This window comes from Chaetura pelagica, unplaced genomic scaffold, assembly GCF_000747805.2.
Source record: "Chaetura pelagica isolate M959 unplaced genomic scaffold, ChaPel_1.0 scaffold420, whole genome shotgun sequence".
NCBI classification, from domain to species: domain Eukaryota; kingdom Metazoa; phylum Chordata; class Aves; order Apodiformes; family Apodidae; genus Chaetura; species Chaetura pelagica.
In genome coordinates this window covers 1527091-1551593 of record NW_009951919.1, presented here as the reverse complement: position 1 = coordinate 1551593, position 24503 = coordinate 1527091, and the positions used below count along the sequence as shown (strand labels likewise).

At 39.4% G+C, this 24503-nt stretch overlaps 1 protein-coding gene across 1 annotated transcript in view; it reads left to right on the top strand.

Moving 5' to 3' along the window:
• Positions 1 to 24503, top strand: part of SPOCK1 (sparc/osteonectin, cwcv and kazal-like domains proteoglycan (testican) 1) — a 275614-nt gene that overhangs the window by 203051 nt on the left and 48060 nt on the right. Inside the window, exon 6 of the mRNA XM_009995313.1 lies at positions 8682 to 8796. Coding sequence (XP_009993615.1) covers positions 8682 to 8796 — 115 coding nt within the window. The remainder of the gene's footprint in view (positions 1 to 8681; positions 8797 to 24503) is intronic.

Below are 24503 nucleotides of genomic sequence, written 5' to 3'. Positions count from 1 at the left end.
GTAAAAAACAAATTTGATTTCTATATGATATGTAGATTTTGGAACCTAGGACTATTTTCTTGTTTGTTCACAAAATGTTAACCACTTGTTTTCATTGTTACATTGCGTTAATCAATGGTCCTTGAGTGTCCTCTGCCTCCTCTATCCAGTGCTCTGACCTTACACGCCACAGCATCTAGCTGATGCAATGAACTGCATTTAAAAAAAAAAATGAAAATGTTGCTTTGCTTGGAGCTGATTGACACCCATTACTCTGGGCAATTTGTGTCTTAAAAAGGAATTTTGTCCTTCAGTGGTCTGTCCAAAAGTCCCCAAATCAGCTGCTTTTGCTCTGCCCATAAGGGCAGTTTGCAGTATCATGAGTACATGATAATCTCCTTGGTTTGTAGCCCTGCCATTCCAACACTGACATGGTTCAACGCGCCCACACAGTCCCTCTACTAAGTCTTGAGATATCAGTCAGCTTGGGAAATGACTCTCTTCTTTGTTTTCTTTTTGAAGTCTTTAGGGCAGTTCCAACCAGCAGGTTTAACATTTAAATGCAAATCTTTTGGCTACTTTGAGTCTAATTACAAATCTGACAGATCAAGCAGGTAGTCCTTTAGAAACAAATTAACGTCAGGACACCTCAGAATTGGTACTGGATTGCAGGGAGGTCAGATACTTGGCTCTGCAGTCGTGGCTTTGGCTGTGCCAGTGCTTTGGGTTTCCCCACCACTGGGAGGGCTCCCAGCTGCCTGCCTGACAGTGCCTGTTGGCACTGCTGCCCCTGCCCTGCTCCTTTCCTCCCTCTTCTGCTCCCAGCTGTGTGTGGGATCTCGTGTGTTAATTTGAAGGCAAAGATGAGGTGTGAACTCTTCAGCAGAGCTGGTCCTCTGCTGACTTTCCTCATACAGGCAGTCAAGGTCTTTATTTTCTGAAACAGATCTTTAACTGATGAAAACAAGGAGTCCTTTCTGCTCTTCTGCTGAGAAGTTGAAACCCATTTTTAGAGAGATGTACACAGTTCTAATTACAGTGCAGAGCCACAACATATGCAATAAGTTCCATTCTGAATCTCATGATAGCTGCCTCTTGCAACTCAGCTCGCTCTTTTCTGGAGTCCACATGAACCCTTTGTCTTTCCAGTTGCTCTGGAGTTCGTTGTTTAAACTCATGTCAAATGGCATCTGACTTACTGATTGTATATGGCTGGGACTTAACAAAAAAATAAAAATAAAAATAAAAATAAAAATAAAAATAAAAATAAAAATAAAAATAAAAATAAAAATAAAAATAAAAATAAAAATAAAAATAAAAATAAAAATAAAAATAAAAATAAAAATAAAAATAAAAATAAAAATAAAAAAAGGCTGAAAAAAATTAAAATTAAGAAAAAAGTGTTCTGATATTTTAAAATCTTAAAATCAACAAGCTTAATTTCAGGGACCTAAACCGTATGCTTGGGGCACCTGTGCTTGGCTATGTCAGTGATGTGACCCCTGGCTTAAAGAGTGATATTTAAAGATTGCCCAGGTCTCCTGCTTTCCCTCTTCTCTGTAGTTAGTTTTACCCTGAGGGCAAAGTCCTGCAGTTCTCCCTCATTAGAGCTGCAGGTTTGCACAGCGAAAAGCTGTGGAGCATAAAGCGATTTGTGGTCCTCAGAGCTTTGCTGTGTGAGGCCTTTTGGGGTTCCTGCATTCAGCTGTATAAATCTGTTCAGCCCACTTAATAGCGGTGCCAGAACCTGGGTCTCATTCTTCTTGACCCCACACATGGAAGCTGTTCTCTTTTTCTAGCAGATGAGAAGCCACTAACCTGTCAGCCAAGTGTGCAGTGAGAGACTTTCTCAAATACTTGTTGTTTACCTGCAATACAATAAGGTCCTTCATGTCATTTCTTACAGAAATGGGAATTTCTGAGCCAATCAGCTATAACATCTGTCTCAAAGCTACAGCTAGCATATTTTTTAAATGGCTCAAAATGTATTTACACAATGGATTGTTTGTATTAGAGTTTATTCCACCTGTGGATGACATGCACAGCTCCCCTTGGTATCAGGAGCCGCCACGTGTTGTCATAAGGAGAACAGAACTCCTAATTAGATCTCCAGGATTTTAAGATATCTTGATACAGCTTTTATTGTAAAGATGAAGTACTAGAAGTTCACCTCATAGCTATTCTAGTAGAAAACAATTTTTTAATTTTTTTTTTTTCCCAGCTTCCCCTTTATTTTTATGGCAGTAACTAGAGCCAGTCCCATCCAGGAGCAGAACCTGTGCAGGACAGGCAGCTCTGCTGTGGAGAGCTTGCCCTTCATGCAGGAAGAACAGCAAGTGTGTGCCCAGAGAAATGAGCTGACTGAACTGATTAGCAAAATGGCCATAGCACAGCCAATTTTCAGTGTAAAGCTTCCCCAGGTGCTCAGCCCTGGGAACAGAACTTGGTCTATATTTTCAGTGCCCCACTGAGGCAGGGAGCTCTGTTGCTGGTCTCAGGGCAGCCCCTCTTCTCCAGAGCCCAAGGCCTGGGCAGGGCTCTGGTTTGCAGAGCAGCAAAGAGGCAGCAGAACTGGGTGGCAGGGAGGAGAGGTATTAGAGGGAACACACAGCCTGTTCACATAGTTCAAAATATGGGACTCATGTCAGGACTTTACATTAGTGCCTGACATTTTACAAATGTGAATTCACAAGGTTGACTTTGCTGTCTCCCAGCTGAGCAGCTGATTTCAGGATTTTAGGTTTTATAGAGACAAAAAGTTTGCAGAATTCCCATTAAAGCTTTTTCATGCACATGTTCAGCAGCACGCAATGGGAGTGCTCCACGTGACACTTCTTTGGGGTTTTGAAGAAAAGGCACTGAACAATTTCATTGTGCCAAGTTAAGAAAAGGAAAAACAGCTCTTGGACTGAGGATGTTCCAAGTACAGCATTTTTTTTTTTTCCATCTGATAGAAACTGGAAACAGAGGCTTATACAAAAAATACTGATAAGAGTCCTAGCTAAAGAAGCAATGGAGGCAAGGGCTGCTCTAAAGCATGTAAACAAACAGCCCTGCTCAAATGGGTGTCTGAATTCCAATGGATTCTAATTATCTGCCAAGACAGATAGGTATGGAAAGCTACTGATACACAGAAACTCTGGACTAAAAATATGTTGCAATTTCAGGAAGTTTTAGTTTGTGGCAGGTACTGAGTGAAAGATAAGGTTGGAAATAATGAGCTTTTGTTACTTGTGTCAGAAGTTTAGGAGAAACATATTGTGAGTGAACAAAAGATGCACCATAAAACAAACACTGCACCAAAATAATTCTCAGTGCAAATGTAAAAAGCTGCAGGGTGCTAAAAAAGATGCAATGTCTTCCAGGCAAGAACACTGCTCAACAGTAGAATTTTAGAGCAACTGCTATTAGCAAGATGTAATATTTCAGATTTTAACATACATTTTAATTAGCATACTATAAAATTTAACCTCCAATTCCCATCTTATGTATCTTCAGAAAGAGATTTCATGGTAATTTATCTTCATCACGTCTATTGTCTGCTAATTCCTACATACTCCCACCAACAAAAATCTGCTTCTCTCCTTTTTAATTCACATTTCAATTAATGACAGAAGCAATAAAAGTTTGGAAGCTAACATTTTTCCCTTTGTCAGCATAACTACAAGAAATTTTAAATTATAGACTTTGTATTAACCAAATCAAGGTCTTGGGATCCTCCCCTCTGCTGAGCCCTGGATACAGCATGTCCTCCTCATCCCCCTTCCCTGATGGTTGTCACCAAGGCTGTGAAATGGTCCAGAACACTGAGCCTGCAGGAAGTTCTCTGGTTGTCTGTCCTCTCTCTGGCCCTATGAACAGGAGCAGCATCAGGCACACAGTGTGTCCCAGGCCATCTGGGTCACCAGCACAAGGTTCTCCAATACCTCTGCATTGCCAATGAAAGGTGTCACCAGGGCTAGGATCTGACAGTATCTACCCCGTATGTTGTAATTAGAATCACAATTAAGAAATGCATTGTGATGTGATTACTGAGTGAGCTATCAGTCTTCAGCCAGCATCTGTAGTTCATGCATCAAGTATTGTCCATGGGCACATAGTCCATCTCTGCTGTTGCATTTAGAATCACAATGGTTTGGGTTGGAAGAGACCTTTAAAGGTCATCTGCTCCAACCTCCATGCAGTGAACAGTGTCATCTTTAACTGGATCAGGTTGCTCAGGGCCCCATCCAACCTAACCTTGAATATATCCAGGGCTATGGGGCATCTACCACCTCCCTGGGCAACCTGTGCCAGTGCTTCACCACCCCCATGGTGAGAAATTTCTTCCTAATGCTTAGTCCAAATGCACCTTAGTTTTAGTTTAAAACCTTTAACCTTAATCCTTTTGCAACAGGCTCTGCTAAAAAGTTTGCCCCAACTTTCCTGTAGCCCCTTTAGGTGCTGGAAAGTGCTCTAAGGTCTCCCTGGAGCTTTCTCTTCTGACTGAGCACACCCAACCCTCTCAGCCTGCCTCAATGGGAGAGGTGCTCCAGCCCTCTGATACCTTTTGTTGCTTCTCCTCTGGACCTGCTCCATCAGATCCATCTTTCCTTTATGGCTGCATTGTTCCTGCCCACCCTCCTCCAGCTGGCAGGGACTGGCTGGGTGAAGCAGCAGCTTCCCAAGCTGCTGGCTCACCTGGTGCCTGCCTGCTGGAGGTAGGGCCAGCTTGGCAGCAGGGTGGGGGGTGCACATCACTCCCTGCCCCAACGAGAGGCAGCTCAGCTCGTCTGGCAGCTCCATGCCCATGTTCCTGGCAGGCAGCAGCAGCAGGAGCAGCATCCTCCTGCCCAAGTGCTGCTGGCCCCTCTCCCACCCCAGCGCTGCCTGCCTTGGCTGTGTTTGCAGCAATGTTCAAGTCTTTGTGTCAGGATGCAAAGATTTTCAGGCATGAATGTGGCCTGGAGGCTGTAGTGAGCTGGCCAGGTAGATATTCATTAGTCAAATCCACATCCTTGTGTCAAAGATCACAGTGACTTACTCAATGCTGTGACTTATGTACAGGTTAGATCCAAACCTGGCTGCCAAAAGTTGAAAGCCAGTATAAAGGAGAGGTAACTGGGTTGTTATATCACTAAAAAAAAATAAATCTAGGTTCTCCTCTAGCAGGGAGCACAAGCTGAAGACTGGCAGACAAGAAGAAAATAGCTGCAAATAAATTTTATATAGCTATTGTCTTTCTCACTCAAATGTGAGTGCTTATGCAAAACACATTGCTGGAGATTCACTGACAATAAACAGGGAATCATTATACAAGTACTGGATTCTCTGGGGAGCACTTTAGCCAAAATACACTCTGCAGTAATTTCCCACATCTTAGTTGAATAAATTAATTTATGAATTTTCCATGAATATGTTCAACCATTTCTCCCCTCATATATTTTATTGATCTCCATATACATTTAGCAACAAATAACAGAGCTGCTTTTCCATTTGCATTAAAATAGTTTAGAGATGTTTATGTGGGCCTTGGGGTTCATAGTAAACAAATGCAGTTAAGGCACCAGGGAGGCAGTAGAGAAACATGAAGCTTGGCAGGGAGCTGTGCTAGGGGAAGAGCTCAGCAGAGTCAGGGCATATCCAGTCATATCACCAGGCAGAGGGGTTTCCTGAAATCAAAGGGACCAGTCCAAAAGTGTGGGGCTGCTCCCATTGAGTCCTGTGTAAAATTACTGCAAGGAGCTTCATGGCTCATGTCTGCAAAATTTGTAGTGTCCTTTTGGTGCTAAAGATGGATAGGTTGAACTCCCTTGTTTAATACGATTTGTCCTGTACTGTGTATCTTTTCACTTTCACATGGAAAGGAAATGAGGTTGGTAAAGGGAAAGACAGTATTTGAGTTTTCTCCATAAAAATAGAAATGCAATGTCCATGGTTTGGGGGAAGCCAACAGGCTCCTCTAGGCTGTAGATCCGGTGGCAGAATAGTCCAAAAACATCATTGTTGCTCCACAAGGCATCTCTGTGGCCTCTCTGCCTCTGAATAACACTTAGTTTGTCTCAGGCAATGTCATTAAATCCAAAGTTGAGCTACTCCTGTGGGTTATTACAGTGAGTAACCACACCATCTCATGGAAAGTATGGTTATCCCTGTGTTTTTCTTTAGGGAGAGGAAAAACAGTTACATACAGGGAGTAGGTGTTGAAAAGTAACCAGTATTACCCTAATTTAATGTTTAAACATCCCAAGCTAGTATGGTGGGAATATACTGTGGTCAATCATATGCATAAATTTATTCACATGTGACTGCACTGTTGTGATCTTCAAGATTAACTCTCCTTGCCCTGTGCATTCAGTTAAATGTAGTTTCTTTTTGGGTCTATTTTGAGCTCTTTGGTTGTCATTTTTATTAATCATGAGGAAAGCTAATGAAAAACTTGCCTTGCTGTTTCCAAGTGTAAAGCTCTTATTTAACTACACATAATAAAGGGCTTGAAATAGGCCTTACCATCTTAAAGGTGGCATTTGAAGTATAATTGCTAATGCTTAGATACATAATTTACATTTATTATGCATAATAAAATATGTAACTAATTGATGTTTGGTAAGGGATTAAATTATCAACTCCAGCTGCAGGAAGAAGATTTATGCCTGTATTCTTAATAGCATATTGACTATTGGAATGTGCTGCAGAAAGAGTCATTGCCTTCAGGACTGTGCACTCAGGAGGTTCTTTCTCCTGTTCTCTACTTCTGGGGTGCTTTCTCTCCTGTATTTTAGCATATTGACTATTGGAATGTGCTGCAGAAAAAGTCATTGCCTTCAGGACTGTGCACTCAGAAGATTCTTTCTCCTGTTCCCTACTTCTGGGGTGCTTTCTCTCCTGTATTTGTTCTGTCCCAAAAGCATAGATTAAGTGCACTTATGGAATAACTAGATGAAAAATAATTACTTATATTTCTTTCAGTCTTGCAAGAACTTAGTGTGAGGCACAAGCTGAATTTGCCCATGTTTGTGTGTGACTGTGCATCTTCTAAATAGGGAGGGCAGAACCTCACACAGAGGATGCAGCCACCAGGGTGCATTGCAGTTCAGAATGGCCAGGAGATAATGTCAGCAGAAAAGGATGTAGGCACAGGATAATGGTTTCCTGCTGCTAGATTAAAGCCTGGGCAAAGACGAGCCCTTTTAATAAAAACAAACAGAGGCAAAGCCAAGATATTCGTGGTTATTTCAAAGCAGGAGGCATTTATCCTGTAACATCATCGCATCCTGTTCTCTTGGCTTCCACTGTAGCAAAACAGCAGAAGATGATGCTGTAATTTTTGTCAGGGGCTGTTGCAGGATGAGCCCCAGTTGTCAACTGCATCCACCTGGGGTAACACCATGGCCTCGTGCTCTGCCTCCTTCAGTCTTCATAAAAGCTGCACATCTCAAAACACATTGTGTCACACTGCATAACCACACTGACCTGTTTTTAAATGAAAAATCTATAATGAAACTGCCTTATCAAAGGGATGTTACAGCCCAGCATTCCCAGTTTCCTCTGGGAGGAGGCAGTCCTGGCAGGGAGGAGGAATAGCCTCAGCACTGCCAGCAAAACCTCCCCTTGCTTTAGAAGCCCTCAGACTCTGATCTGTTAAAATGAGGGCTTGAAGAAGATGAAAGATGGAACTCAATTCAGTTCACTAGGTATTAAGCCCAAGAGCACACCTTGCAGATTTGTGTTCCTGCTTCTGTGTGCTGTTTTTCCTCCTTTCTAGTAGCATGTTACTCCAGCCTCCAGCAACCATGCTGCTGGGCACTGACTGGGGAAAATATCCTTGGGGCAGTGACTGCAGAGAGGACAACCACACTTCCCTTAGAGGAAAGTCAACACTAAAATATGTCCTGCAAACAGCAAAGCCCATGAATAGTCAGTATGTTATAAATCAGGGCTTTTTAACTGGCACACTTTTGCAATATTAATTCTTCTCGGGTCTCATTTGTCCAATACTGCACGTGTCCTGCTGTCCTAAATGGTTTGAAGGTGGTGACTGTCAGAGATGCTGTAAATCCCAACTGCTGAGGTTTTAGGGAAGGGAAAGGAGCAAGGAAAATATGCAGATACAGAGAGTAGTCACTCTTCTCAGTTTTACGATCTTGCTTCTTTCTGGAGCCAATTGCCTGACAGATGGCTATTTTTAGGGATAGTGCTGTTAACTCTTTAGGCAATTTATAGTCACTGGTAGGAGTCATTTAAAATTTCCTTCTTGTTCAGAGAAGCTGACGTGTTGCAGGACCAGTCTTACTGAGAGCTCCTCAAAAGACCAAAGTAATAAGCCAGTAGTGGTAGCAGCAGGTTTCGCATCCAAAACTTGGTGGAGTAACATAGGAAACATACAGAACTCTGGGGGTTTGTCATTTCTTCCTATCTTTGCTGCACATCTCTTAGGTGACCTGGAAGAAATTGTTCCAACCTTCTATGCTGCACATTCCATATGTTTAAGCATGAAATAACACTTTATAAGGCACATTTAGAAGCGCTGTGCAAAACTTTGCTTAGGAAGTAGCTGTTGCTATCTCTAATAATAAAAACAATGGCATTTTCAATAGAGACTGGAGTTTTGCAATCTGTCCAATGCCATTGCTGCTAACATTTCTCATTTAATCCCCAGCTGCTGCTTTTATGTCTTGTCCTAATTCAAAATGTATTCTTGCCTTTTTGTTTTGTGATTCTAGTGCAAGTTGGAGTTTCATGCATGTACTTCTGGCAAAACCATCACAGCTCGATGTGAAGGGCCCTGCCCCTGCCTTCCAGGACCTGAAAGTTCAAAACACAAGGTGGAGAAAACTAGTAAGTTGAGCTCCTCATGGAATTATACCACATTACTTGGTTCCTGCTGTTTGCTTAGAAGAATGTAAAAAAGGTGGTACTTAACCACTAGATTTTGTGTTTAACGCTGAGAAAAGCTAAAGTGCAAGGAATCCTTTTCTAAGCACGTAGTTCAAGCACCTTAACTGCTGCAAAACTAACACCCACTTGACAGAGTCTCATAGGAAAATTGTGTATGGATAATGATTCTCATTTTTGAGTGAAAATATTTTGGATAAAAATACTCAATCCTCATTAGGGAAGACAGCAAAGAGTGCTACTTGGTGGTTCATTACTTGGTAAGTTAAAAAAAAGTCAGTAGCCTTTGTGTTAACCAAAAAGGAATTTAAAGTCACATTTATATTACATGGGATCTGAATTGTCATTGTTATTAACATTTTCATTAGAAGTCAAATAGATATGTCTGTATTTACACATGATCCTGCTTCAACTACAAGCTCATTGCAATTGATGTTATATAAAACTGAAGGTTGGCAGCTCAGCCCAAATGGCCCTTCTCCCTGCCAGCTCTCAGGGAGTTGTCTATTTAGGTCTGAAAACCTAGTGAGCTACCTCACTCCCTCAGGTCTTTTCCAAGGAAGTAAGCACAAGCTGTCTCAGAGTGACCTCATCTAAAGGGAATTAGGTCTTGCAAAAGACCCTGACTAAAAGCAAAAGTCCCACAGCTCCTGGCTGTAGGAGCAGCTCCCAGAGCCAAAGCAGTGACTCTCACAGGGTTTGCTCTGTCACAACAAGCAGTGAAATGTGTTTATGTGCCTTGTTCATCGCATGGAGTATAAAAAAGATGAAGCTTTGGCAATGGTCTGTTTGAGAACCTCTCTTCACTCTTGCTCCTCCCCACTGTGGACACATTCTGACAGGAGCAGACATGGAAACAAGGAAAAAATTTTCAAACAACACCTCCTTGGGTTAGTTCAGGCCCTGCTACTTCAGCTGAAAGCCCTGATGGTCCTGCTGGTGGTAGTTCACACACCAGAGCCTCTAGCACAGGTTAGGCCTCCATCTACTTCCCAGAATAAGAAGAAATTCTCCAGCCTAAATTTTGAAAATTCAAGTTTATTCCATACTATGCAAATCACACATATTTCTATATAAGTCTATCAAACTTGGATGTAGTATTTTAGATGGCAAAATATAACTAATATTGCTTTCTGTGGCTTGAATCTTCTGATTCCAGTATACCCACTGATAAATTGTTTTATTCATATTTTCTATTTCTTGTCATTGGGCACAAACACATACTTTTCTTTTAATAAGCTGGTCCCTATATGCCCTCTTTTTTGCCCTTATCAGAAAGAGTATCAGATTAATAAATCTTCAGTGACATTTTATGCTTACTATTTCATTCACACAAGAGAAAAAAATATTCTAATAACCCTTATCTTGATAAATGCAGTTTGACAGGGTATATGTGTTCTGAAACCCCAGCTTTTGTTTTGCTTGACTCAAAACTTTTAACTCCAGCCAACAAAGCAATAATTTAATGGATTGAGTGATCAGCACAACAACTCTCCTGCAGGCTTTTCAAGAGGCTGAACTTGAGTTGACATTACTCCTGCCATTGCCCTGGTGACAAGGATATGAAATGCCTCAGTTTTACCATCTTCAGTGTGGCATGAAGTGAGGGAGGGCTCTGCCCCTTGGGAAATAAGGGAAAACATTGCAGTTGTGTATGGAAAAACAGGCAGTAGTCATCTCCTGCATCGAGTGTATGCAAAGGAGCTGCTCCTGGGCCTGATTATAGTGTCACAAGCCAGGTACATGTACAGGCATGGGAGTGATTGTGTGTCTGCCTCTGTATGTGTATGGAAAACCAAAAACAAAAAAGCAGTAGAATATTTTTCTTTAATGCTGTCTATTTCTTCCTGGGGTAAAGTGCTGAAATGCCTACAAAAGTATTTGGTGTTGAGAATCAAATAAGAGGGGCTTTCCAACATTTTTTGTCTTAAATTTTCTTCTGGATCTCTGCATGTGCCAGTTAAGTGACAGTTAAATATTTCCTTTACCTTGATTCTTCAGTCTCCTTTATTCAGACATTGTTTCTTCAGTTGGTCCACCAAGTGTACTGGGGTCTTACACTGAACATTTCAGAGTTTCAGTCTTCTAATGAAGAGCTCCTGGAAGTTCACATGAGAAAACCTGAGTAAATTCTATATACCAGTATAAATTTTACCCAGGTGCAATTTTAGCAGAGGGATTTGGTATTCTGTTCTTCTGCCAGCCAGCTTTTCTCAGGTTTATGGGACAATTACAATTCTAATTGTTGACCACAGAAAAAAATGTCCATGATACTGCACAAAGTAAGATTCCCTATTTTGCTTAACAAGTAGTGTCTTCTAGCTTTGGAGAAACGAGCCCTGACTAGTATGTGAGGTGATGTGTCTAAGATCTGAGGTGATGTGGCAAAGCATGGCAGTGCCCTGAAGCCTGGTGACAGCAGCACTGGAGTGATCTCCCCTCCACCAAACCTCCAGACATCTCAGTCTGGAGATTCTGACTAGTGTTTTGGTTCCTGGTAGCTCATCATTCTCTCTGTTCTTCATGCAAAATTGTTTTATTTTCCTGAGATAGTGTTTGTAGTATCATTAATATTGAATTGGTATAAAAACCAGTAGATTAAATTATAGTATAAAAGAATTATGTACACATTTGAGACTCGATTTCTGCTCCTTATTTAGTTGCCAGGTTTGTGGATTCCATTCAGATACAGCAAAATCTTAAGTAGAAAATGATAGAGAGGTAAACCTCATGCCTGGTGCAGACATGTCAGTGGAGAAATACTAAGGAGAATTACAGTGCAAATGCTTCCAGCAAAATGGAAATGCAGCTCTTAGAGCTTCCACATAAACTTTTTTATACCAATTATACAACAAGGTTAAGTGCATGTGGTTCTGAACTTCCAATTTGAAGGCAGTTTGCATTAATCTTTATACATTCATTCTATCATATTCAAATATTATTCCACAATAAATTACTTTCAGAAATTAAAAATGTAAAGGAACATTTAATTTCCAGAGTACCGTAATTCTAAATGTCATGACCTTTTTTTATATGCTTGTGAATAAAATTGGCAGCAGCATCAAAGGAAAGCAATCTAATGTATGTGCTCAGAGGTAACAATTGACTGCAGGGTCTGATTTGTATTGCTTCCTCCTCCCTGGGCTCCTTCAAAAACATCTCTGCTTTGAAGATGAAAATCAAGACTAATAATCATGCTAAAAATTGGAATTCCTTTTATAGTGCTAACTGGTATTATGGAGACATTAATAAAATAAGAAATTCTAGCAGAAGAAAACTACAGCAGAATTATTATCTTTAATGGCAAATAACAACAATACAATCTTTCTACCATAAAGTTAAATCTTTTAAGAGATGGAAGGAATGTTTTTATCATTTTCTTAAATGGAATTTTGAGTCAGAGTCTGAGAGGTAGAAAACCAGGACTTTGTGAGGGAACTAATGGAAGATTTTGGGAAAGACTTGCCCTAATGCTTTTCCTCTTTTTGAGGCCCATTTATATACTTTTGGTTTATCAAAACACTGGATATGCTTCATTATTCACAGCAGTACCCCAGCTTTACTGTATGCTTCCATCACAGGGCCTGATTTTCAGCTTGGCTGCTCAGAGACAAAGGTTGAGCCATACTCTGCCCCGAGCTTAGCTGTCCTTTCGGAGCCTATGTGCCCCTTTATCCACTACTGTAAGATGAGTAAGGCTATAATTTCAACAAAAGAAAAGGACTGTTAATTGACTCTTAGTGGCTCCTAAATGACAGAAGTTATTGAAGGCTGCCCTGTCTGCTGGTGACTGTCAGGTGCCTCTTTCCGAAAGTTCTGCGGTATTAACTAGAGTTGTCAGCAAGCATAACTTATTCTGATACTGGCTGAAGCTTTTAAACCCTCCCCCACCAAAATAAATAAATAAATAAGTAAATAGAGGATGTCAGATGAGATACAACCAGTTTTCATTCTTCAGAACCTACCAGCAAAGAAGGGGATTTTCCTTTGAACGTGCAGAGCATCTTAGAAAAAAAAATCCAACCTTGTACACTGGCTGGGCCATCTCTTGACAAATGTGAATTTGTAGTTGGGATAACATGGCTCTGTTGGCTTCCCCCATGCCTGGGACTCCTGTTTGTTTCATGGGTTAGCAGTGTAAGTAGCTCAGGCAGGATGGGAAATGTTTAACAGTGTGTCAGGACTTTATCTGACCCTACCCTCATTTTGTGTTTCCTAAGAAGCTGAGTGCTACCCTCCCAGCATCCTGCTCTTGATTTGTTGCCATCAGGGTTGCAGAGCCACCAGAGCATGAACAGATGCAGTAATTCAAAGTAGGTTTATCCCTATCTGTGCATTGTCTTTTTGACCTTGCAGAAATGCCCAAGGCAACTTCTAAGAAAATGTTATTGTCTTGATAAGGAAGATGTAAGGCCAATGGGCAGAAGAAAATATTCAATTATACTGAGAGTTGGTTAAATTTCTAAAGGGAACCAAGAGAATATTTTTAAGTTACAAGAATAAGCCTTGGCAAGCTTGAATAAGAATGTACCTTGTTTAGGGCATAATTTAAGACATGAACTGTAGTATTTACCTACCAGCTCTATTGGTGTGATGGATGGGAAGGTCTAATATTCCATTTCTTTATACAAATACCACTCAGTGCATGAAGTTAATTTGGAGAAATCAGTGTCTTGGATCCCAAATGAGCTGTATCACTGCTTGTGCCTGAATGACTGGCATCTAAAAAGAATTTAAGTCTTGGAACCCAGTCTTTCATTTGAAATCCCCTTTCAGCAAATATTTCAGTTTCAAATTGCTATTCACAAGTTTTCATGACTACAGAGTACATCATTTGAAAGTTTGTGAAGATGAAGGTATAATTCATTAATTTTGTTGAGTTGGAATTGGTCCCTGGGTGTGATTTGCCAGGAGATTTTCCCTTTTGTGGCTTTAGCTTTGAAAAAACACTTCTGACGCTGCATTTCCAGGTAGGTTTTTAAATTACCTATTTGAGTCTCAAATGCTAGGAATGGTAAAACAAAAACATTCTAAAAGTAAGATTAACAAGAATTTCAAAGCTTTAATATATCCCATTAAAACCAGGAGGGGTTTTTTCCTGTTTTACAGAAGGGAAATTATTCAAACCAAAGAGTGACTTTTAGTGCAGGGGAGTTATAAGGACATGGAACACATGTATGTGTTCCATATAGCAATGTATGTGGCTTCCAGCCACTGACATGTTCCTTCTCTGGACTTCCTCAGTAAAGAGTAGGATTATTAGCTCTAAACTTTGCAGGATCTGATATTTTTTCTCCCAAATTTTCTGCGTGGATAATGCAATTCAGTCTTTTAATCTGTTATGGGATGAAATTACCTTGCCCAAGTAAATCTGAGTTATGTCATATCTGCAAATAATAGTTATAAAAACTATTACTATTATTATTACTATTAATTTGCCTGCAAGCTTTCATACAAAACCAGTCTTTATTATTCCTTTCCTGAAAGCATGAATTATTAGTTTTTTTCATTTGTGCTAGATACTGTCTGTGAGTAGTGAAGTGGCTGTACCCAATTAATATTTGATTGAAAGAAAGTGAGAAGCAGGCAAGAGGTGATGCCTTTGCTCTTCATGTATCGTTTTTACCATCACCTACTCCTGTCAGATACAAAAGCAAATAGCTTCATGACTGAGGCACCAAAATGAAGTTCTTGCCAGGCTCAGAGGAAAGAGCAAAGCAATGGTGGCTGGAGATTCTTTTGTCTGCTGCTTGTCTTCACAGGTGCTTAGAAAGGAAAGGCTGCCCAGTCTACCTGTGCATATTTCATGGGAAAACTTGTGGTTTTGTAGGAATGTTAAGTGGAATGTGCAATCTGAGAGTGAAATGAATAACATATTTATATGCTGAAAAGGAATAGAGAAAAAAGCTAATAATGCAAATGAGGATGTGTTGATTGATCAATGCTAGATTCTCCTGATAACTTTTGAATATTCCTGCACACATCACTCTGCTATCTTCTCCTACATCTGTGAAGGAGGTGGGTTTTATCAAGAACGACCTACAAAACTAACCTTGGAATAGCTCAGGAAGGACCCATTAAACACAAGTCTTTTTACTGTAGCTCAGAAGATGGTGATGCCCTTATAAGAGGTTTGATTGAGAGGCCATGGCCCAACTCCTTGCTGAAGAAAACATTGCTGTGATTGTGGGGTCAATACTTAACCACACCCACAAATGACAGGGGATTCCTTAGCAAAGATTGGTGTTTGTAACTTCCTGGGAAGGAAGTCCTCCATGTGCTTAGTACTTTTAAGGCTCTTTCTGATCCCTTTCAAAAATCTGTTCATCCTAAAGCATTTATAACTGAGCAATAGATGTTGCTGAATGGGAAGCATTAAAACTGCTGCTTCATGTATCACTCTGAAATTAAACTACTTACATTCACATCTAATCATACATCTTCTTTGCGTTGATTTCTAGGCTGCCTACATCTAGTGAGGTGATCAATAATAGTTACTGTTCCCCTTCAAATTCAGTGAAACATCTTTAATCAATGTAATTTAACCTCAAAGGCATCCACAATTTTTGCAATGACTTTGCTGTGTTGCAGAAGTGAGGTGGAAGGAAATGGCACCGTGTACAATTAACAAGTCATCATGCAGAACAGTTTCAGGCACTGCAAGGTAAATCACTTGCAGGTCTTGTAAGGCTTTTGATAAGTATCTATCACACCTAAAAGTCTGGTACTTCCCTGAAGAAGGCAAGGAGATTGAGATCATGTAGATCAGATCAGAAGCCAAATTATTTTGTAAGGCTTGTTTTTAAATATTTTCATGAAAACAACAAAAATGTAGGAGGAAAAGGAAGAAAGTAAAGAATGGAGAATGTAGCTGCCAATAAGTAAAAGACATTAGTCATGCCCAAAAGAAAAATTAGGAGGAACAATACATAGATTTAAAGTAGACACAAAAACCATAATTTTGAACCTGTGCATTTTTCTAGGTCCTTGCAAATAATCCTCAAAAATTTCTTTTTGAGAAGAAGCATTTTTTCCAACAGTGATAACTGAAGGTGTGCATTTCTTGGCTGCTTTCATTGTTTGAAAATAAAAAAAAAAAAAAAGTAAATTATTATCAATTCAAAAACCAGTTTGTGCTGTGAGTTGAGTCTTGTCACTCTGAACATTCGTACTCAGGAGCTCCTGTTTGAGTTAGTAGGTCCATTGTCTGTGGTGAATGAGGGAATCTGACTACATTGAAGGATATCAATATTTATATAAGTCCTTTAGCTATTTATAGAATTCATGTGGTATTTTTCCTGTTTCAGCTACAACTGTGAGTGTGTAATTAGCCAACCCATAATTTGAATTATAAGCTTTACAATTGACAAAACAATTCTAAATTTCTTTTTCAAAAATACATGAACATCATATTTTAGGATGCAGGTGAGAACAGCCATAACAGTATTGTTCTAGGGCTTAAACAATCACAAAGAAAGAATATAAAGAAATTTCAAACTTTTAATCAAAAATCACGTTGCAATTGGAGCAAAAATTATTGGATTTTTCACCACAATTCATTCTGCACTGACTGAGGCTTTGAATTCAATATGCAAAATACAAGAGAAATGAAGTGCATCCTTTCAGACTCCTGCCTTTTCCATCAGAGCTGTGTTGTTCAAGAGAATTGCTGCTCAAAAGGCTTTGTTAGGCTTGAAGAGGAAATTCAGGTTTGAACCTCTGACACCCAAATAATTTTCTACCACAGAGTATAAATTAAAATATATAAAATATATTTTGTACTTTTGACAATTATGGACAGGAAACACTTGGGTGGCTATATGAAACCTGCTTTGAGACGATCTTGAACAGGAGAAAGAAGTGGCCCCTGGAGAAGTTGTTTTGCATTTTGGTCTGGCTCAGGGGTTCAGGCACTTGGCACAGCAGCAGTGAGCAGAGCAGACCCCAGACAGATAACAAGCTGGGGACAATCCCATCCTTTGACTACCTGTCACTTCTGCCACATGATCTCCCTTGGATTTGATTGAATTACAGCAGGCTCCAAAATGTGACAACTGCTTTAGAGGCAAAAGTGACAGAAAGGAGGGAAAGGCAGCACTAGAAGCAGCATCACTGGTCACTTAGCTCCTTTCAGGCACTTGCTGAAGCGACATTGACTGTAGCAGCAACATCAGTCAGCAGGATTTGCAGTGGTAGGAAATGCATCTCTTTAACAAAGGAACAGGCCAGTAGAGTAATGTGGAGCCAGAATTTCTGTCAACTTTGAAGGTTGAACCGGGACATGAGACATAACTCTTCATCATTGCTAAATAAAGACTAATCCCAGATGGCAGCAGGAGGCAGGAACTGCATAAAAATACCTGTGTCATGGTGTAATTATATTCAAAACAGCAAGATTTTTAAAAATCCTTTAAAAATCTTTTCAAAGAAAACTTTTAAGGCTTCTGCTTCTCTGGCAGGTCTCTGTGCCTGAGTCGAGTAGTTCTGTTTTCAGAAGCATTTAGAGCTGCACTGTTGCCCCAGGCTGGGCAGAGGATATGGGTTTCATCCCTGGCCCAGGAGTGGTCACCACTTAAAATGGAAATATTCCAATGAAATTGAGTTGGTGGGTCTCATCTATAGAACCACAGATTGTGTCACCAACCTTGCCAAGAGCTTCTTGCCTTGATATGCAAAGGATATCAATGCCACCAGGGTGTATAAACCCACATAACACAGTAAGAGTGGTAATCAGAGCTTCATGAACACTTATTAAACACAATGTTAAAATAACTTGATCTCTTTTTTCCCCCCAAAAAAGAAAAGGTTAGAAAATGACAGACATAGTAAACACTTAGCAGCAGCAAGTAACAATAATTTTCAGACAAGAAATAATTTGATTTTTGATTGCCAGCAGTAAGCTATTGAAGTGGCACACTGTGTTAATAAGAACACCATCTAGCAACAGCAGGTGTTTGTGTGCTGATAATTAGAGCAGAAAAATCTCTCTCATCATAAACAGGTATAAATAAATAAGAACAACTTCATATATGTTTTTCTTACAGATATTGATTTCTGCATTTTGGGGAATATTTCTCTAACATTTAATACAATAAAATGTTTGTGAAATCTCCAGAAATCTGACAGTGAAATAAATTATAGTGCTTATAACTGCATTGTTCAGCTAAAACATCCCTAGTGAGAGGAAAACAAAAACCTCAAACATTTTCAAAGAAATACAGGAAAACATGAGACTTCTGAAATTTCAAATACATCTTTCTCTGTTTTGTGTTTTGGGGGGATTTTTTGTTTATTTGTTTTGTTTTTCCCCTTTGGTATCTTAAGGACTAATTTCATCTTTGGTTACTCTGGTATAAACCTGGAAAAGTTCCATCAACAGTGTTGAGCCAGTGGACTTTGATGAAGTTATTCTTAGTCTACAATGGTATAAATTAATATATACTGGAGCCTAATTGAGAGCTCCAGAGAGTTTGTTAATTTCTATGCACTTCTCAGCATTGTGTCAAATTATTTCTAATTTGTTGTTTGTTAGTGTAGAAGAAGGGAGATCATATTTGTGATATCACCACTTAATTCCAATTATATAGGGCTACATAGCTTACAGTTTCCACTGTCCCAGCAGGGAGAGCTGGGCATTCATTTCCCTCTGAAGAACTGCATTTTTTTGGTCATTCACTTCAATGTGTAAATAAAAAAAAAAAATAAATGTATCTGCTTCCTGTAAAGCAGATGTCACTCTTTAGAGATGGGCTAGAAAGAGAATCAGGATCTGCATTTGTGAGTTATTACAATTACTTGGCTCTAGTCTGTCTCTGTCAGACTGAAATTCACCATCCACAGAGAAAACACTAATACCCTGCAACACAAAAAAATAAATGTCAGTATTAGAAAAGCTTCCAGACAACCAGCATGGGCTCTTTCTTTCCCAAGTGTTACAAAATACACGTCTATGCATTTAATTTTTCACATACAGGCTCAAACTCTGCAGGCTGGGATTGGTTGCTCAAAATTGCAGTTTAACCTTCCCTGCAGGTGTTCAGCATCTCTGGAGATCTCCTTGGCACTAACATGAACGTTCAGATCTGTATTTGGAGCTGAACTACAATCCTTTAGACCCTACAAGCATTCAGACATACCCTTATAATTATTATTTTTTCAGTTAACATAGAAAGTGGCTAAGCTTGCATCCAAGCAATCTGCTTACTGTATGATTATTTTCTAACTTAGTTTTTATTACAGTTTTCTAATATGGTGTTCCACCAAGTGAAACAGAATTTAATGACTGCTTGTTTGGAAGGATATGTTTATGGAAAAACAGTTTAGTCTCCTTTAGAAGAACACACTTTATACAGAGATATTACTATGTTCTCAGGTTTAATAAATTATGGCCTTGGTTCCATCTTTCTTGTCTGAAGGTAATTTTAAGTATCATCTTGTCCTATGTCTCAGTTTGCTGACAATGACAGGGCCTAGGAGTTATCAGACAGAAACAACAGGCAGATTCTCTTACTGTCTAAATTGTAAGTATGGTCTATCACAGCAAGTACTCACTTATCAGGCAATCCCTGTCAAGTGGAAAGATGAAAAACGGGTAAAATAAAATCATGTCACAGTCATTTCAGGCAGGGAGTTACAAGTTGCAAATGCCTCAACCATCCTTCACAACTCAAATTCAGGTTTAGGCTTGCAGCTCTTGAAAGAGTTTCAATTGTTCTTGGAAAGTCTAAGATGCAAAAAATTAGGTGGGATACAATTTTAGAAAAACTACCCCTGAGCATTTTCCTTGAGACAACCAAAATTAGGCTTTTAGGACTATAAAGAGAGAAAAAAACTCCAAACACACATATCTTTGTCTGCAACATGATACTTCAAACAATTATGGTGCATGGTTGTTGATTTCTGTCATATCTCACTGAAAAAGGGATGTCTGGGTAATTCACAAGCATAATGCACATTTTGGTAATTTTATGGTACAATATTCAGATGTGGTTAAGGAAGGTGCCTCATTCTCTTCTGTGGTTTTCACCGTGGGACGAATTAGCTTCTGCCTGAGGTGTGTTCAGTTGAAATGAAACCCAGGAAACACCAGAAACATCTTTGTCTCCAGCAGTGCCCAGTGCCAGGACACCCATGTAACATTTCTCCTGCTAAGAGCTTAAAGGCTGGAAAAATACTGAATTCATAGCTTTGCAGACCTTGAGTTTGTCTTTACATTCAACCCAATGTTTATTTCTAGATGATCCCATTCAGAAAAAGTGAGAACCTTCATTTCCAAAGTGGCAGGAGATTGGCCTGTGTAAGGCTGCAAAGTTTGCTGCTCTTTGCAGTCCTTTCTGCTGAGCTTAATGGGCTGGAGAAGAACTGGAATTGTCTCATAGATGATGCATCTTATCTCTATATGAGATGGTTGGTGGGCAGCTGAGAATTAGTTGGATAGAAATTGCCAAAATTACAAAACTGAACAGTGTTTTCAAGTACGCATCATGCTTCCCTTTCATCTGACACTATCATTCTGGATGTTTAAAATAAAGAATATTTCATATCAATCATCACCTTGTACACTTAAGATTGTTAAATGAAGCTTATCTATGAACCACTTATCTCAATTTAGTGCAATCCCATAAGCAAACAAGAAATTCTTAACTAAAAAAACCAACAAAACAGATGAACGATTTTACAGCACAGTTTATTTTTATTAGCAAATATAATTTTTAAGTGTTTTGATTTTTTTTGGGTGTTTGAGGAGGAAAGACATATGGCAACTGCTATGTAGCACATACAGGAACAGCTTTTGAGAATGCTGTTGCCCAGAAGGTGATGAGTAATTAAAATAGATTTTTCAATATAGAAGGAAGTGGGAGGAAGTGTTACCTGTTCAGTTTATGTTTTTATGAAAAATCGAGTTGATTGCAAAAACACTGGAGTGTATTTCACATTTATTTTAAAAAGTTCCCTTTTGTATTTTCAATTGGATGTCCTTGAGAACCGGAGCAGTAGAAACGGGAAGAAGTTCATTAGCACAACGTGCATAATTATACACTTGGGGTCTAATAATATGAACATCTGCTTTAATCTCTTTGGCTAGAATTGTCTAAAGGAGAACATGACCTTAGTGTGCTGGCTGGTCACAAAATAACTGTGAGAACTATGAGCTGTGAAAAAGGCTTGTATAATCTTCAGGTATGTCAGGAGAGGTATTTCCAGAAATACTGGTCATATTTTGCAGGATACTGGTAATATCTTCTCTGGAGTCTCTTGTAAGTCTGGATCAGCAATGTTCAGCTGAGGGGAGCTCAAACTGAAATAGGAATGTGAGTTTTTCTTTACCTCAGTAAAGAAAACAGCTAAGCTGTCCCTGTCACTGGCTTCTTTGTGCTTGGTACAAAGTCCTATCTCCTAAAACATAATGTTATAGCACTTTGGAAAACATGTGAGGAAGACATTTGCCTGGTGTAGGTGTTTATATTATAGTATAAATAGAGCTCTAAGGTAATCCTTTCAATATGTGTTAAATCAAAAGGAGTATATTTTCACACATAATTTTATAGAATTATTTTTAGGCATATGGTTTAGGGTGTAAAATGAGTGAGGACTTTGAGGAATGGGAAAGACATCTGCTACTTGTAAGAGACTCAGAAAAAGTGAGCTCATTGCAGCATTTCACGCTATTGAGGCTCTGCTGCTGCAAGGGCAGCCTGGCAACTTCTATCCACTCCTGTCCCCAGACTGATTTAGTTTCTCTCTTTTTCTCACTGTCTTTTTTAAGACCTGCCTGTTAAACATCACTAGATTCTTTTTTTTCATTGCCAAAACTACCACAGTGAAAGCGATAACAGTTTTTGTTCTTGGGCTGCTGGAATTTCCATCCCAGTGTGCAAGGCTGTGCAGAGGTGATGTCTCACTGCTGAGGGGCACCAGGCATTTGGCTACATTTTTGTGACAAAGAATTCATAAAACAGGATTTATGCAATGTTTTATGGAACCATCTGATTAACTTCAGGTCTCAATCAAAGAAATAAGCTGTGTGCAATTGAAGTAGAGATATAAAAGAGTGACAATAAAGATGGGAGTGCAAACAATATATTAAGCATCTGAGAAGAAGATTCATTGGCAGGTCTTTGCATTTCCAAAGAAATTCAGGACCTGCTGATGTGTGGTGGTGATATTTCATGTTGCACACCACTGTTAAGAACAGTTTACACCTTAAATTTGTAAATCATCCGCAATAATATTGCAATTATTATTGAAATTACAATTTCTGCAATTGGAAATGTTGCAAAAAAAAAAAAAAGTTTGGGGTTGCTCAGTAACATGCAGGTTTACAAGGTGATTGGAAATGACTGAGGGTTGGTGTATTTATATTTCTCCTTGTATTTTGCACAAGAGAGTGCTACACGTGATCTCAAGGTTTATCTTCAAGTTTGTTCTCATTATTGAGTAACCTCAGAGTGTTAGTAGCAAGAAAGTTTTTAGTTATGTAAGAATAGAATTATAGTTCTCTGTGAAAACTGTGAATATATTACCATGTCATTGCCCAATATCTATCCTAAAGGAGAGATAACAAGCAGTATTTCTTTAAAAATAGCCACAAATTTAAATATTATAAACTATACGTTACAGCTTCATTTTATAGATGACAGCAAGAGCAATTTCAGCATCCTCAGTGGTAGAGCATTTTCCTTGGCAACATTTTGACCAGTGTATTTTCTTCCTGTAAGTCAGCTGTGAGAGCTATACCAGTCTCCAAGCTCTTCACAGTCTCAGAGTAATTGCCTTTTGTTTTTGTCCTTCACCTTTTTGCTCTTCTCAAAACAGATTGTATTCCACAGCAGGGTTTCAGTGATGAGAGGTAAAGTAAACCCTCCTCTAGCAGTTGGATGCTTTGACTTACTAAAATCACTGCTGCTTGAAAGAGAAATTGGCTTCCCCTGAGAACATGTCAGCAATGAAAAAATAAAGCTGTAGATGAGTTTGTCTAAGGGCACATAAAATCCAGATTCCCCACTGCAGACATTTTTGTGAGAAGGAGAAAACTGATTCACTTTTTACTAGTATGACCATTGTGTTTAAGTCATTTTAGAAGTCCAAAGCCTCTTTAAAAGTATTTATTTCCCTGAGGGAGCAAATGCAGGGTTCTCTATTGCAAGCCAAGTATGCCAGCCTTTAACAAGATTATAAGAGTCTTTTCCATGGGTCTGCAGTGTGGAAAAATGTCCTTTAGCTGTAGGTCACAATGGATGAGAAGAGAAGAAAGTAGCCAGGAGAGACCCATCCAGTCAGCTGGGTTTGTGGGCAGGTTGTTAGGCTGTAAAGGACTGGTTTCAAATTTAGACTGGTGCTTACAAAGGAGCTGGGTGTACATGTTCCAGTGAAAATACCAGTCTTAGTGCTGTAGGGCAAAGCAGTTACAGTATCAGATAGTTGCAGGAAATTCTATTTCAGTAGAACAGAATGCCCTGGGCTTCTGCAAATGACTTTTCTTCCTCTTTCAGAACATCCAGATGCAAAGTTAAACTTAAACTTGCTTTATTTCACAGATGACTGTTTTGAATACACATTCCAGGCATTATAGCAAGGATGAAGAGTGGCATTGATGCTACAATGAGAAGTGCTCTGTAAATGCCTACCCAGAGAGATAAGGCACAAGGCTAGTCACTCACCAGCTAACTCAGGATAATAAATGAAATCTAAGTGAGATGTTATTTGTGTAGTTAACAAGTCTATTCTCATGTTTGTAATGTGGCAATCTATGCAAAATGTTTTGGTTTGCATAAAGAAAAAGGGTTGAAAAGATGCCATGTGGCCTGGCTACAGAAGGTCCTTAACAAATTGCATTTGTTGTACAGTGGTTGCTCCCTCACATTACTCCTCAGTTAACCTGTAATATCTGAGATAAGTAAGCACAGTCTAGATATTTGAGTATGTTCTTATTCCAGTTCCTCTCGGTATCTTTATACACTAACACCAAGCCTGTCATGCAGATTTTAACACTTTGTGCTACCAAACTCCTTTATTTGAATTCTTGATGCACTTTGCTAATGCTAATTAATTCAACCTCAGATTGCCTTAGGGATTCATTTTTATGCACAGGTAAACAAGCACACACACAGTTTCTGAGTTTCATATAACACACTTCAGGAAACCTCTAGCAGAAATTTAAAGCACTTGCTTTAATTGCAGCTTCTTTCCAAAACAGTCATTATTGTCTTCTACGTAACGATGTTTTGGTTGGTCTTCCAGGGCTCTTTTCCAGCTTCTGCTCAGGCCTTTTTTGTGTAGAACTTATCTTGCTTCGGAGACTGTTGTGTCATACACAGACTTTCAATTTCTTTTCAGAGGTTGCAGACCAACTTCTCACTGTTTCCACTGGCTGTCTTCTGCTGAGAAGTGTTCATACCCTTTGCAGGGACCATCTGCCCTCTTGCCAAGTTGGAGTGCTTGGGTTCTGTATGTGGCTGTGCCACATGCCAGCTTTTCCACTTTCAGCAAAGTTTATTCTTCTCCCTTTCCCCATAAGTTTCTAAATATAATCTAGGAATAGCTTTTGTAAGGCTCTCAGTCCTGTGCATAAATTCCTTGCTTATTCTCTCTTACAATTTAATTCCACACTGGCTTTCATGTGTGCTTGTCTTTTCTTCTGGCCTCTTTCC